Below are 14,598 nucleotides of genomic sequence, written 5' to 3' on the forward strand. Positions count from 1 at the left end.
TTATGAACATATTGGGAAGCATGGAAGAGAGATTAGTTAGGGCCCGTTTGGCAAAAAAAGATTCCTTTTTCCGATTTTTTTTCTAAAAATCAGTGTTTGGCGATGAAATTTTCGATTTTCATCTAAAGATAAATTTTTAAAATTTTCTGAAATTTTTTAAAAACTTCAAAAAACTATTTTTCAAAATTTTCACTTCAGATACTCACAAAAAATTAAATCAACCTAAAATTATATCCATGTCCAAACACTACTCTAATTATTCAAATACTATTTTCACTTGATTATAGGATATATATAACTATGTATAATCTATGTAACCGGTTATAAACAGTGAATTCGGTTATAAAAGAATCGAAATTTTACAATTCTTACGTCCAAACGCCACTTAGTTTTAATTTATTAGTAGTAGTAATCAAATACTATTAGCCAACCTACAATCGAAGAAACAGTCAGCAGAAGACAACCAATACCTACTCAAACAAACCATTACATGACAAATTCTCACACTTTCTTGTCTCTCTCTCTCCGCACACCGCCACAATCCAACTTTTATTCAAGATTTTCACAATCTTTTCCCAAAAGGGGTCTCTTTTTTAACAAATTCAAAACCTTTTTTTTGGTTTAAAATGGAGAATATAGAAGAAGGATTGTTATTGAAAGAAAAAGAAGAAAAGGGTGTAGTTGAATTGAGATGGGAAGTAATTTGGGAAGAAATGAAAGAACTTGGTTATTTGGCTGGACCAATGATAGCAGTAACACTTTCACAGTATTTTTTACAAGTAATATCAATGATGATGGTTGGTCATTTAGGTGAACTTTCTCTTTCAAGTACTGCTATTGCTCTTTCTCTTGCTGGTGTCACTGGTTTCAGCTTTCTTGTAAGTACCTATACGGCTATACCTATGATTCTTTGTCACGCAATTAGTGTAATTTAGCTGGTTGAAGGGGAGGCTTGGAGTAACTGACAAAGTGGCTGCCTTGTGAACAGGAGGTCACGGGTTCGAGCAGTTGAAACAGCCTCTTGCAGAAATGCATATAAGTCTGCGTACAATAGACTCTCGTGGTCTGGCCCTTCCTCGGACCCCGCGCATAGCTGCACCGACAGCCCTTTTAGTGTAATTTAACTGGTTATAGCAGGTTCTCACTCTATATTTCAGGTTATCATATCATACTTAATACCTATAGTTGTAGGTCCGTTTTACCTGACTAGTAATGTAAAAATTTCAAGAAGAATTAATCCAAATAGACGCCCACCTAATTGCTTAAACTTAAAATAGGCGGCTGATGTATAATATATGTATAATTGTGTATACCGGTTAAGAAAAGTAAACATTGAATTTAGCAGGCTATTTGTGTAACAATCCCAAAAATCAACACATTATCCGTGGCCAGAAGTTAAACTCTTTCTTCCTTATGTAACTTGTAATGTGTCATGTTTATAATTTTGGGAACTTATAATGTTTGGATGTCTATGAGGTTGGAGTTCAATGTTTTTGCGGCAAAAGAAATGGTCTTTCAATGACAGTCTAAAGAATTTTCTATTGGTGCAATTTAACTGGTTATAGCAAGTTCTGCTCTAGATTTTAGGTTATCATATCATACGTAATGCCTATAGTTGTAGCCTGTAGGTCAGTTTTACCTGACTAAAAATGTACAAAATCAATACATTATCCGTGGCTAGAACTTAAACTCTTTCTCCCTTATGACATATGTTACTTGTAATGTGCTATTTTTACAAGTTCGGGAACTTATAATGTTTAGATGTCTATGAGGTTGTAGTTCAATGTTTTTGTGGCAAAAGAAATGATCTTTCTGTGACAGTCTAATGAACTTTCTATTAGTGCAATTTAACTGTTATAGCAGGTTCTTGCTCTATATTTCAGATTATCATATAATACTTAATGAATATAGTTGTAGGTCCGTTTTACCTGACTAATAATGTAAAAGAGTCAATACATTATCCGTGGGTAGAACTTAAACTCTGTCTTCCTTACGTAACTTGTAATGTGCTATTTTTACAATTTTGGGAACTTATAATGTTTTGATGTCTACGAGGTTGTAGTTCAATTTTTTTGCGGCAAAAGAAGTGGTCTTTCTATTACGGTCTAAAGAAACCTGACTAATGATGTAAAAAAATCAATACATTATGTGTGGCCAGAAGTTAAACTCTTTCTTCCTTATGCAACTTGTAACGTGTTATGTTTACAATTTTGGGAACTTATAATGTTTTGATGTCTACGAGGTTGTAGTTCAATGTTTTGGCGGCAAAAGAAATGGTCTTTCTATGTGTGTAGTTTTTTTTTGTGTGTGTGTGTTGGGGGGGGGGGGGAGGTTGTGGCCAGAGAAGACACTATTTTTGTGTAAGCAATAGGAGAATAACAATGTGTTCAAAGTAGAATTAGACAAAGAATTATTGTTTTTTTCTATCTTCAGCTTAGAGGGTAGAGTTAGTTCTAGAGTGATTAAGAAATACTGATTTTCCACAAAACAAAGTTTCAAATTATTTTCTTCCTTTGTCTTCTCTAGAGTTAGACAAAATTTCAGTTTCCATAAGTGGGGTTGTGGAACATCTTCCAAATGGCACATTTATTTATTGAAAAGAACAACAGAGAGCAACAACAACAACAACAACGACCTAGTAAAATCCCACAAGTGGGGTCTGGAGAGGGTGGTGTGTACGCAGACCTTACCCCTACAACGATGGGGCAGAAAGATTGTTTCCGATAGACCCTCGGCAAACATAGAACAACAGAGAGCAAGTAGTATCAAAATCTTTTGGGAACTTTTAATGTCAGTAGTGCCAAGATTTGTGCTTTATTGTCCTGCCTGAAATTGTTGTTGTCGAACTTAATTCAGTGCTAACTTTCGCTTGCTAGCTCTTCTTTTAACTAAAGGATAAAGTTATGAATATTGTGAAGTAAAGATATTGAGAAATATGAGATGAAATGCGCTAAGCAGAAAATTATGTTTGGAGAAACAGTGTATTGTTGTCTTGAGAGTATAGCGAAGAAATGGAATGTCATAGTTATTAGTATAGAAGCTCTTCGCTTTCTTGTTTAAACATTTCATCTTTGCAACTATCTATTAAGCAAACATTAATATTCTTGAACCTTCATTGCTTTTGATCATTTGAAGTTAACAGCTAGGCCAGTGGTCAAACATATCAAGATGAAATGGTTTGAATGACTTGATCATTATCATACTTTATTGTATGATAATGAATATCCTATGCACATGATAGACGTTCTTAGTTTGGCAAACTATGAGTTATAGCTTGTTGTGGTATTACACTGGGTTTGTTGTTGTTGTTGAGTTATAGATTGTCGAAAGATATGAAGAGATGGACTAATTGTTTAGGAACAACCTTTCTTTTTTTCTTTTCTTTTTTTGGCATCTCCGCTGACAACTATTTAAATATGCCTTGTAGTTAGGAATGGCCAGTGCACTAGAAACTCTTTGCGGACAGGCTTTTGGAGCTAAGCAATACCAAAGACTTGGTACTCAAACATACACTGCCATTTTTTCTCTCTTCATTGTTTGCATTCCCCTCACAATCTTATGGATGTATATGGGAACATTGCTTACCTTCATCGGCCAAGATCCTCAGATTTCTCATGAAGCTGGAAAGTTCATTAAGTGGCTGATTCCTGCTCTCTTTGCTTATGCAAATCTTCATCCGCTTATTCGGTACTATCAAATGCAAAGTATGATTGTTCCCATGCTCGTAAGCTCCTGCATGACAATATGCTTCCACATACCGCTGTCTTGGGTGCTAGTGTTTCGCTCTGGCTTAGGTAATATTGGCGCGGCAATAGCTATTGGTATATCGATGTGGTTGAATGTCATAATCCTTGCTTCATACATGAGGTTGTCTCCCGCTTGTGCAAAAACCCGTGCACCAATGTCTTGGGAGATCGTCAAGGGAATGAGAGAATTCTTTCAGTTTGCTATCCCTTCTGCAATCATGATTTGGTACTTCAGCTCCTTCCTCCACTCACTTGAAGAATTTAAATACACTTTTCAGTCGTGTGTCTTTCTACGAAATTTATGCTACGTGTTGTATTTTTGTAGTCTTGAGTGGTGGTCATTTGAGCTGCTCATCTTGCTATCAGGCCTATTGCCAAATCCCCAACTTGAAGCTTCAGTTCTGTCTATATGGTATGTTTTGCATCTCGCTCTCGAATGAGTAAACTCAGTTAGTAATATGATCCATGAAATCCAAGATTTTGCTAATCTTTTGGGAATTTTTATAATGCAGCCTGAACACCATTTCTACGCTTTATGCAATACCATTTGGTCTCGCTGGTGCTGTAAGGTTTGTCTAAGTGTTTAATCCAACTTTCCACTTCCATGTGGTTTGTTTCTCAAATATCTGCTTAAGCATTGACTTCCTGTTTACTTTCAGCATTAGAGTATCTAATCAATTAGGAGCTGGAAATCCTCAAGGAGCTCGCGTATCTGTGCTTTCTGCAATGCTCATCGCGGCCACAGAGACAATACTCGTAAGCACAACTGTCTTTGCTTGTCGAAACGTATTTGGCTACATTTTCAGCAACGAGAAGGAAGTTGTGGACTATGTCGCAAACATGGCCCCTCTTCTATGTATATCGGTCATAACTGACAGCTTGCAAGGAACTCTTTCAGGTTAGACTTTTTCCACATCAAATTACTACAAGAAAAGTTAACAAATATCAGTGGCGGAGCCACATTTACCAAAAGGGGGTTGTTCAACTGAATTCCCTTTATCGGGAAGGTGTACTATGTATATAGGTGAATTTTTTTAAACATGTATATGTATAAAGTGAAAGGAAGCCTTGGCGTAACTGGTAAAGTTACTGTCATATGACCAGGAGGTCACGGGTTCAACCTGTGGAAACAACCTCTTACAGAAATGCAGAGTGGTTGCGTATAATAGACCCTTGTGATCTGGCCCTTCCCCGGACCCCGCGCATAGCGAGAGCTTCGTACACGGGCTTCCCTTTATGTATATGTATAAATTGTTAAATCCGCCACTAACATATACATGACAAGAACGGGCGTGTGACTATTTGCTGCTTTGTGCACATTGTAGGTGTTGCGAGGGGATGTGGTTGGCAGCATATCGGAGCCTATGTCAATCTTGCTTCATTTTACCTTTGCGGAATTCCTATAGCTGCTTCATTAGCTTTTTGGCTTAACTTTAGGGGAAAAGGCCTGTGGATCGGCGTACTTTCTGGTGCTGTTGTGCAATCTATTCTACTATCTGTGATAACATGCTGCACAAATTGGAAAAAACAAGCTGCAATGGCAAGGGAGAGGCTTCATGCTGATGAAAAATCATCTATTGATAACAGATTGATGTAAATGAATTGAACTTCTCTTATTGAAGTCTAGAACAAGTGTATGCAGACCTTACCCTTACCGGTAGAGAGGCTGTTTCCCAACCCGGTATCCTTCCCTCCAAGAACTTCCCACCTTGATCTTGGGGAGACTCGAACTCACAACTTCTTGGTTGGAAGTGGAGGTTGCTTACCATCATTGAAGTCTAGAACAAGTTACAGAATACTGAACTAATAAAAAATAGAGAGAGGATCCAATTTTCCCTTCTGTCCTCTAAAGTTTGTACTTTAATTTGTATGTCCTCTAAATCTGCATAATCAAAGTTGAGTTCTTTTTCTTCTTTTGTCACATTGATTGATAGGAGTTGAGCTTAAACGAAGAAGTGAGGATTTGTATAGCTGATCTTAACTTGTTTGTATTGAAGCGTAGTTCTTGTTTATCACGTTGATGTAAATTTGGGCAATTTATTGTCAAGCATGAATGTCACATGAGGCATCAAACAATTGCTAGACTTTAGTTAGGGACAACCCGTGGCACAAGGTATCTTGCATTCATGCAGGGGTTCGATGAAGCGTCGCACCCTAAGGACTGCGTTGTAGACAATTTATCCTAAAGCAAGAATTAATGGTTGCTTCTACGGTTTGAACCTTGACCTGTAGGTCACATAAAGATAATTTTATCGCTATTCCAAGGTTTCCCTTCAATTGCTACACTTTAGTTGGGGAGAAATTCAAAAATTAGCCAAATTTATAAGTGATAATTGAAAAATAATCACAGTTTCAAAAGTAATCTAATTTAGTCACTTTTCATGTAAAGATAAATCTGAGCGAAAACACTGTTCAAAATCCGGAAAATATTCCAGCATAATATACTGGTCTAGCATATTATGCTGGAAGTTCATACACATGTGCTTCAATCTCCAATATATTATGCTGGAACTTTCCGTGCATTGAAGTTCTAGCATAATATGATGGAAATTCATATACAGGTGCACCAATCTCCAGTATATTATACTGGAACATTCCGTGTTGCAGCAAAAAAAATGGCTATTTTTGAATGACTTTGCAAATGCTAACTATTTTTCAATTACCAGTCCAAAAACTGGCTAGCCCGTGCTATTTTCACCTTTTTTATTTGGGACTTATAAATGTTTTGTTCCTAAAAATTTGTTAATTAGCTTGATTAAGATGATCATAGGCACACGTGAAATTTTGTTATTAGCTACCAGTTTCAGATTTAAAAGATAATAGAGATATATTTTAATGGAACAAGAGTTTTTTTATATAAAAATTAGAAGGGAAAAAAAGCTAATACTTGGAGCAATAACTCATAATTGTGGGATTTTACGACAAAATAGAAACATACAGAAAAGAAGTAATTTAAACTTCAGCTAGAATAGCAATTATCATAATATGGTGCAATTATAAATTTACAGTTTTCAAAAAATGTACACCAGTAATAAGGGGGGAATTTTTTTATTTTATTTTTTCAATTAGGACAAGAAACGAGAAAATGACAAAAATAGTTCATTGTATTTGAGATAAGTTTAAAATAGTCCCTTATATTTATAAACAATTTTGATGTTATAAGTTCGCCAAAATATATTTTATTTTGTATCGCATTTATTAAATACACATGCTAATTATAAACGCATCGACAGAATGCGATTTATAGACGCATTCGTTTTAACGATGTCGTATTATTCTTCCAGCGATTGATAATAAAACCCAACCGTGTTCTTCCGCCTCAACTCTTCTGCAAATAGTGGAGAAGGTTTTGCCTTTTAACTTTTAGGGGAGAGAAAGAGAAATGGGGAAAACAGCAAAAGAACAATTGAATAGAGCTCTAAATGAACATCTCAATACCATTCATGAAACTCTTCAGGTTTAATTTTATAACTCCTTTAATTTTTTTATTTTTTTTGCATTTTTTATTATATTTGTATAGTGTGATTTACGAAAAAGAGTTTTTTATTATTATTATTATAGGTATTGAATCAAACACCATCATCATCACTTGAAAGAGTATGCTGGAAAGAAGTAATTCAATTGGGTGAACAGCTTTATAAACAAGCTACTATGGGTCAATCTTCTCTTTCTCTGTTTTATGTATTTAATTTTTGCTGCTAAAAGTTCCAATTTTTATGCTTTATATATATATGCCATGTTTGTGGTTATATTTGGTTTTGCTGAAACGAGGTTACCTCCAAATTTATGTTTATATGCAAGTTATGTTTTCTTTTAAATTAAATAATGCAATTTATGCTTAAATATTATAAATGTAAGATGAAGGTTGATATTGAAAGTTCTCAGTCCTCCTTGAGCCATTTCTTCTGTCTTGTAATGTTGTGATGAGCTTATTTTTACCGAATATCCTTTTCATTGTAGATGATATTATAGAGTAAGGTTGATACTTATTAAAAAATTCGGGCATCAACACAATAGAGATAGATATATGAAAGCTCAGCACATTAGACATAATGACTGGACTTCGATTGAAAATGAATAGAACAAGATGCAAAGTAGTTATAAATGAGTGGTTTCCAATTTATCGTGTGGACCAAAAGAAAAGGTTAGTGTTGCCACCAGAGCTTTGGTCTAGTGGTTAGAATACAACTCCTGATTTATGGGTTAGGTGTGTGAGCACGTGATTTTTGCTTCACGGAAACTAATCCAAATGAAATCGGAAAAGAAATAAAACAAGTTACCTTCGGGTACAATTTTGAGGATTTGTGTGACATTTTTGATAATTGTTTTGTCCGTAAATGCTCGCCTTGCTATAGTTAGAAAAATACAAAAATACATGTTGCATGCATTTAGGAAAATGGCACATTTAGGAATTAATTAACCATTATTTGGTTTTTAAAAGCGAAAATCACAAAAATATGCATTTCTATGTTGTCATGGCAATTTTATTAAATGTTTTAATTCGTTGGATAATTGTTGTTAGGTGTTAATTAATATTTGTGTAGTTTAATTTTGGGTTTTAGGAATTTTTGGTTTAATTATAAAAAGGAAAGACCGGATTTGGGTCAAAATTTAACTAAAAAATCAGGCCCCCGGATTTGGGGTCTATCAATTCATTTCCAGTTTATGATCCTCTTCTTTGTTGGGGATCAGTGTATTATTCTCGGCTTTCATTTGCCTGACTTGGCACCTCTCGGATATTGATCGGGAGGTTTTTTTTGGACGTTGATGTTGGTCTTGTGTGGGTTTAAAGAAAGGCTAGCAAAAATTCAAAAATGACTTCGACGGGTGAAACGCTACAACTCTTGGAATCATCCCTTTTTGAAACTTCAACACATAAACCCTGCCCCAGTTTTCTTGCTTGGGGATTTTTATATTTACACTATGTGGAGCTATGCACACTATGCACACTATGGTGCACTATGACCTAGCCGTGAGGCGCCTACGTATCCTCTTTGAGGAATCAGGTCAAACGTAGTTCCTACGGTTCCTCTGTTTTTCTTATGACCTTTATCTTGTTTTCATTTTTTTTCCATTAGTGATTCCAAAAGAGGGGTATGAAAGAATAAATAAGGCTCGAAGGGGGGAAACAAAGGTTAAAAGTGTTTGGATAGAAGAAAGAATTGCCTCCGTCATTTCATTATCCAATAAGTACCAAGTACAAACAAACGAACCAATAACTATCATAATCAAAGAAATTACGCATAATATCTTTTGACTGCATCAGAATTGATAGTCATGTCGACGCATCTTCCTTCGATATCTGTTAGACATAAAGCGCCGTTGGATAACACTCTGGTCACAACATAAGGCCCTTGCCAATTTGGGGCGAACTTGCCTTTTGCTTCGATCTGATGTGGGAGGATCCGTTTCAATACTTGTTGCCCTACTTCAAATTTTCTGGGGCGCACCTTCTTATTGTATGCCCTCGCCATTCTTTTCTGATACAACTGGCCATGACACACTGCTGCCAATCTTTTTTCATCTATTAAGTTCAGCTGCTCCAGTCGAGCTTTGACCCATTCATCGTCGTCAATCCCGGCTTCAGCGACAATTCGGAGGGACGGAATTTCGACCTCTGCTGGTATTACTGCTTCAGTTCTGTATACCAACAAATAAGGAGTTGCACCTATGGAAGTCCGGACTGTAGTGCGATAACCCAACAAGGCAAAGGGTAAATTCTCATGCCATTGTCTAGATCCTTCTACCATCTTCCTCAGTATCTTCTTGATGTTCTTATTGGCTGCTTCAACTGCTCCATTCGCCTTGGGACGATATGGGGTGGAATTGCGGTGTGTAATCTTAAACCGTTGGCATACCTCTCTCATCAAATTGCTGTTAAGATTTGCACCATTATCCGTGATGATCACTTTTGGGACCCCAAAACTGCAGATGATATGGGAGTGAACAAAATCCACCACTGCCTTTTTGGTTACCGACTTGAAAGTTTTAGCTTCCACCCACTTAGTGAAGTAATCGATGGTCACCAGAATGAACCTATGGCCGTTGGTCGCCGCCGGCTCAATAGGCCCAATGACATCCATGCCCCATGCGACAAATGGCCATGGCGCTGACATTGTATGCAATTCTGTCGGCGGAGAATGAATCAGATCTCCGTGTATCTGACATTGATGGCATTTCCTCACGAAATTGATACAATCATGCTCCATAGTGAGCCAATAGTACCCTGCTCGAAGAATCTTCTTTGCCAATACATATCCGCTCATATGTGGCCCACAGACTCCAGCATGCACCTCTGCCATAACTGTCGTGGCTTGATCGGCGTCTATACACCTTAGCAATCCCAAGTCTGGGGTTCTTCTGTACAACACTCCTCCACTGAGGAAGAATCCATTTGACAAACGCCGAATGGCTCTTTTTTGGTCTCCGGTGGCCTGCTCCGGATATATCCCCATATTGAGGTACTCCTTTATGTCATAAAACCATGGCTCGCCATCCACTTCCTCTTCTACCATGTTGCAATAAGCATGCTGATCACGAACCTGAATGTGCAATGGGTCAACATACATTCTGTCAGGGTGGTGTAACATTGATGCTAAGGTGGCCAATGCATCGGCAACCTCATTATGAACTCTCGGGATGTGTCTGAATTCCACTGATCGAAATCGCTTGCTCAGATCGTGCAAACATTGTCGATATGGTATGAGTTTCAAATCCCGTGTTTCCCACTCACCCTAAATCTGATGCACCAGGAGGTCCGAGTCTCCCAAGACCAAAACGTCCTGGACATCCATGTCTGCAGCTAGTCGCAAACCCAAAATGCATGCTTCATACTCGGCCATGTTGTTGGTACAATAGAAACGTAGCTGAGCTGTAACAGGATAGTGACGTCCTGTTTCCGAAATAAGTACCGCCCCTATTCCAACCCCCTTCGCGTTTGCGGCTCCATCAAAGAAAAGCTTCCAGCTTGGTTCCTCGGGTAATTCCAGCTCACCTGTATGCATTACTTCCTCGTCTGGAAAATACGTCCTCAAAGGCTCGTATTCTTCATCAACGGGATTCTCAGCCAAGTGGTCGGCCAGCGCTTGGGCTTTCATGACCGTCCTCGTCACATAGACGATATCAAACTCTGTGAGCAAAATTTGCCATTTTGCTAACCTCCCTGTAGGCATAGGTTTCTGGAAAATGTACTTTAATGGATCCAAACGGGAAATGAGATAAGTAGTATACGAGGACAAGTAGTGCTTCAACTTCTGAGCCACCCAAGTTAGGGCGCAACATGTCCTCTCGAGTTGAGTGTACTTGACCTCATATACTGTAAACTTCTTGCTAAGATAATAAATGGCCTGCTCCTTCCTTCCTGTAATGTCGTGTTGCCCCAACACGCAGCCAAACGAATTCTCCAGGACCGTCAGATAAAGAATTAATGGTCTCCCCGGATCAGGTGGAACCAACACAAGTGGATTGGACAGATACCCTTTGATCTGGTCGAAAGCCTTTTGACACTCTGCCGTCCAGTCTACCGCAGCATCTTTCTTCAGCAGCCGAAATATGGGTTCACAAGTCGCCGTGAGTTGAGCGATGAACCTGCTGATATAATTTAGTCTTCCCAATAGACTCATTACCTCCGTTTTGTTCTTTGGCGGTGGCAAATCTTGGATGGATTTGATCTTGGACGGGTCCAACTCAATACCCCATCGACTGACGATGAATCCTAACAGCTTTCCTGATGGAACCCCGAAGGCGCATTTGGCCGGGTTGAGCTTAATATCATACTTTCGAAGTCTTTGAAAGAACTTTCTTAAGTCTGCTACATGGTCTTCCTGACGCCAAGACTTTATGATCACATCATCTACGTACACTTCAATTTCTTTGTGTATCATGTCGTGAAACACAGTAGTCATTGCTCGCATGTACGTTGCCCCAGCATTCTTCAATCCGAAAGGCATCACCCGGTAGCAGTAAGTTCCCCATGGCGTAATGAAAGCCGTCTTTTCCGCATCTTCTTCGTCCATTAAGATCTGATGATATCCTGCATAGCAGTCCACAAAGGATCCGATCTCGCGCCCAGCGCAATTATCGATCAGGATATGGATGTTGGGCAATGGAAAATTATCCTTAGGACTTGCCTTGTTGAGATTGCGGTAGTCGACATATACCCTGATTTTCCCATCCTTCTTCGGCACTGGTACCACATTGGCCAACCAATCGGGATATCGAGTGACCCGAATAACTTTTGCCTGCAGCTGCTTGGTCACTTCTTTGATCTTCACACTCATATCCGTATTAAACTTCCTCAGTTTTTGCTTGACCGGAGGGCATGCCGGGTCAGTGAGCAACTTGTGAACCACTAGATCGGTGCTTAATCCCGGTATATCATCATATGACCATGCAAAAATATCTTTGAACTCGATGAGGGCTTTGATCAATTCCTCCCTGATGTTTGGCTCAATGTGGATGCTGATTTTGGTTTCTCTGACATTATCTGCATCCCCTAGATTTACAGCCTCGGTGTCATTCAGATTAGGCTTGTGTTTCTCTTCGAACTGGCGCAATTCTCGGTTTACTTCTTCGAAGGCTTCATCCTCGTCAAATTCGGACTCATCATCATAACCTATCTCTTGTATAATTAAGTCGGAGTCAGATTGATTTATTAGACTAGGTCGAAGATCCGTTGTGCATGCCATGTCATTAGAACCAGTAAAAAGAGAACTGTTCAGAAAGAGAAAAGAACAAAACAAAATTAAAATGAGACAAGAAAAGAGAATTTTATTAAAAACGCGGGATAACAGGGTTCACACTTTACAAAATAAAATGGGATTTGGATTACACCCTGGAATAATCCGAAAAAACAAGAAAGAAAAATCAAAGCCTACTACTAGGACTCCCCCCGGGTAGGAAGAGGAGTAACCGTCCAATTGTTGGTATTGGCCTTAGGCCTCACAAACTGTATGCCTGCTTTGCTGGAACCCTCTCCAACTTCTATTACATGGACATCAGCGAACAGCCTTTCGAAGCTCTGATTCAAATCCCCGTCCATCCCAATCAACGGTCCGAGAATTTTCGGGACCGGTGACCCCTTGGCACTTGCCCTAATAAAGGATCTGGAGAGACGCGGAATTGGTTTGGGAAGAACCCAAACTTTCTTCTTCATCTTCCGTGCTCGCTTTACATCTGCCGCAGTCGGTTTGAACCCCAATCCAAAGGTCTCTAAATTCTTGGGCAAGGAGACAGGTTGAACAATCCCCTAAAGCTCAGCCCCAGGCCTTTTCCTGGCACAAACCCATTACCCAACATTTCTGAAACCATCATGACGGTTGCGGGAGCTACCCTGGGGTGTGGAATACTTTCACCCTCGGTAATCTTGTTTGCTGATACTGCATCAAAAATCTGGTAAACCCAGGGACCTTTGTCACCGTTGGTTTCTATGAAGGGCACAATGGCGCCTCCCATAGTGCACGCAGTGTCCTCCCCATGCAGCACGACATCTTGTCTGTCCCATTCGAACTTGACCATTTGATGCAAGGTGGATGGCACCGCTTTGGCCGCGTGGATCCACGGTCGTCCCAACAAAAGGTTATAAGATACCGCGACATCCAATACCTGGAACTCCATGGTAAACTGGACCGGGCCGATGGTCAACTCGAGTATAATATCCCCCACGGTGTCTGTTCCACTTCCATCAAATCCTCGGACGCAAATGTTGTTCTTGCGGATTCTACCATGGTCAATCTTCAACTGGTTCAGGGTGGATAACAGACAAATATTGGCACTTGAGCCGTTATCCACCAACGCCCGAGTAACTGCCGAATCTCCACATTTGACAGTCAAGTAGAGAGCTTTATTATGTTCTGTGCCCTCCACTGGCAGATCATCATCAGAGAACGTTACCTTGTTTACCTCAAAAATTTTGTTGGCAATCGTTTCAAGGTGGTTTACTGAAATTTCATTGGGCACATGAGCTTCATTCAGTATCTTCATCAAGGCCCGGCGATGTTCATCCGAATGGATCAATAGTGATAACAACGAGATCTGGGCCGGTGTTTTCTTCAATTGTTCGACCACGGAGTAATCCTGCATTTTCATCTTTTTCAAGAATTCCTCCGCCTCTTCTTCTGACACGGGTTTCTTTGTTACTGCCGGGTTGGACCTTCTCAACTCCACGGGAGCAAAACACCGTCCCGACCGAGTCAGCCCCTGTGCCTCACAACTATCCTCCTCCACTTGCTTTCCCCTGTACATTACCACTGCCTTTTCATACTTCCAAGGCACGACCTTGCTATCAATCACTGGCAATTGGACTACCGACTTTATGATGGCCGGTTCCCTGCAGACCCCTTTCACAACAACTACTGGCGTGGATGACGTTCCCGATACCACCAATTTGGTTGGCTCTGGTTTCCTTGTTGCGGTGGATGGACTTTTCCCTAATATCACCACTGGCTTGGCATCTTCCTCCTTCAACTGTACCCCTGCTTCCCTACCAATCGATTCTTCTTTCGGAGTGGCATGGATCATCATCACCGTCGGTGAGGATTTCCTCGGCTCTCCTCCCTTGTACACCAACTCGATCATGTGAGCTTCGTGGTGTACTGGCAATGGGTTCTGGTTGATGTTGGGTGCCTCCGGCGTCTGGATCTCGATCTTGTTGGCATCAATAAGATCTTGTATTGCATGCCTCAACCTCCAACATTTTTCGGTATCATGCCCAAGCATTCCCGAGCAGTACTCACAGCTTATCGATCGGTCCAAATTTTGGGGTGGGGGGTTTGTCCCCCTAGGCTCGACAGGACTCACCAAACCTAGCTGCCTCAATTTGTGGAACAAGGCGGTATAGGTCTCTCCCAACTCA

At 39.8% G+C, this 14,598-nt stretch overlaps 2 protein-coding genes across 5 annotated transcripts in view; both read left to right on the forward strand.

The window, feature by feature from the left end:
• Nucleotides 1-436: 436 nt before the first annotated feature.
• Nucleotides 437-5,820, forward strand: LOC107816781 (protein DETOXIFICATION 12-like). Of its 4 annotated transcripts, none has more exons than XM_016642528.2 (7): nt 438-878; nt 989-1,137; nt 3,428-3,972; nt 4,072-4,158; nt 4,259-4,315; nt 4,406-4,644; nt 5,072-5,820. In XM_016642528.2, the coding sequence occupies exons 3-7, from the start codon at nt 3,434-3,436 to the stop codon at nt 5,341-5,343; spliced, it is 1,194 nt and encodes a 397-aa protein (XP_016498014.1). In that variant the 5' UTR covers nt 438-878; nt 989-1,137; nt 3,428-3,433; the 3' UTR covers nt 5,344-5,820. The 4 variants fall into 4 exon arrangements, with proteins under 4 accessions (XP_016498012.1, XP_016498014.1, XP_016498016.1 ...); XM_016642529.2 differs by having other exon boundaries at nt 739-878; nt 989-1,157; nt 5,072-5,511; XM_016642526.2 differs by lacking the exon at nt 989-1,137 and having other exon boundaries at nt 437-878; nt 5,072-5,511.
• A 1,190-nt stretch (nt 5,821-7,010) lies between these two features.
• The window catches only part of LOC107777380 (uncharacterized), a 30,442-nt gene continuing 22,854 nt past the window's right edge, over nt 7,011-14,598 (forward strand). The window contains exons 1-2 of the mRNA XM_075241293.1: nt 7,011-7,203; nt 7,308-7,401. Coding sequence (XP_075097394.1) covers nt 7,129-7,203; nt 7,308-7,401 — 169 coding nt within the window. The 5' untranslated portion in view covers nt 7,011-7,128. The remainder of the gene's footprint in view (nt 7,204-7,307; nt 7,402-14,598) is intronic.

The sequence above is a fragment of the Nicotiana tabacum genome, chromosome 20 (genome assembly GCF_000715075.1).
Source record: "Nicotiana tabacum cultivar K326 chromosome 20, ASM71507v2, whole genome shotgun sequence".
NCBI classification, from domain to species: Eukaryota; Viridiplantae; Streptophyta; class Magnoliopsida; order Solanales; family Solanaceae; genus Nicotiana; species Nicotiana tabacum.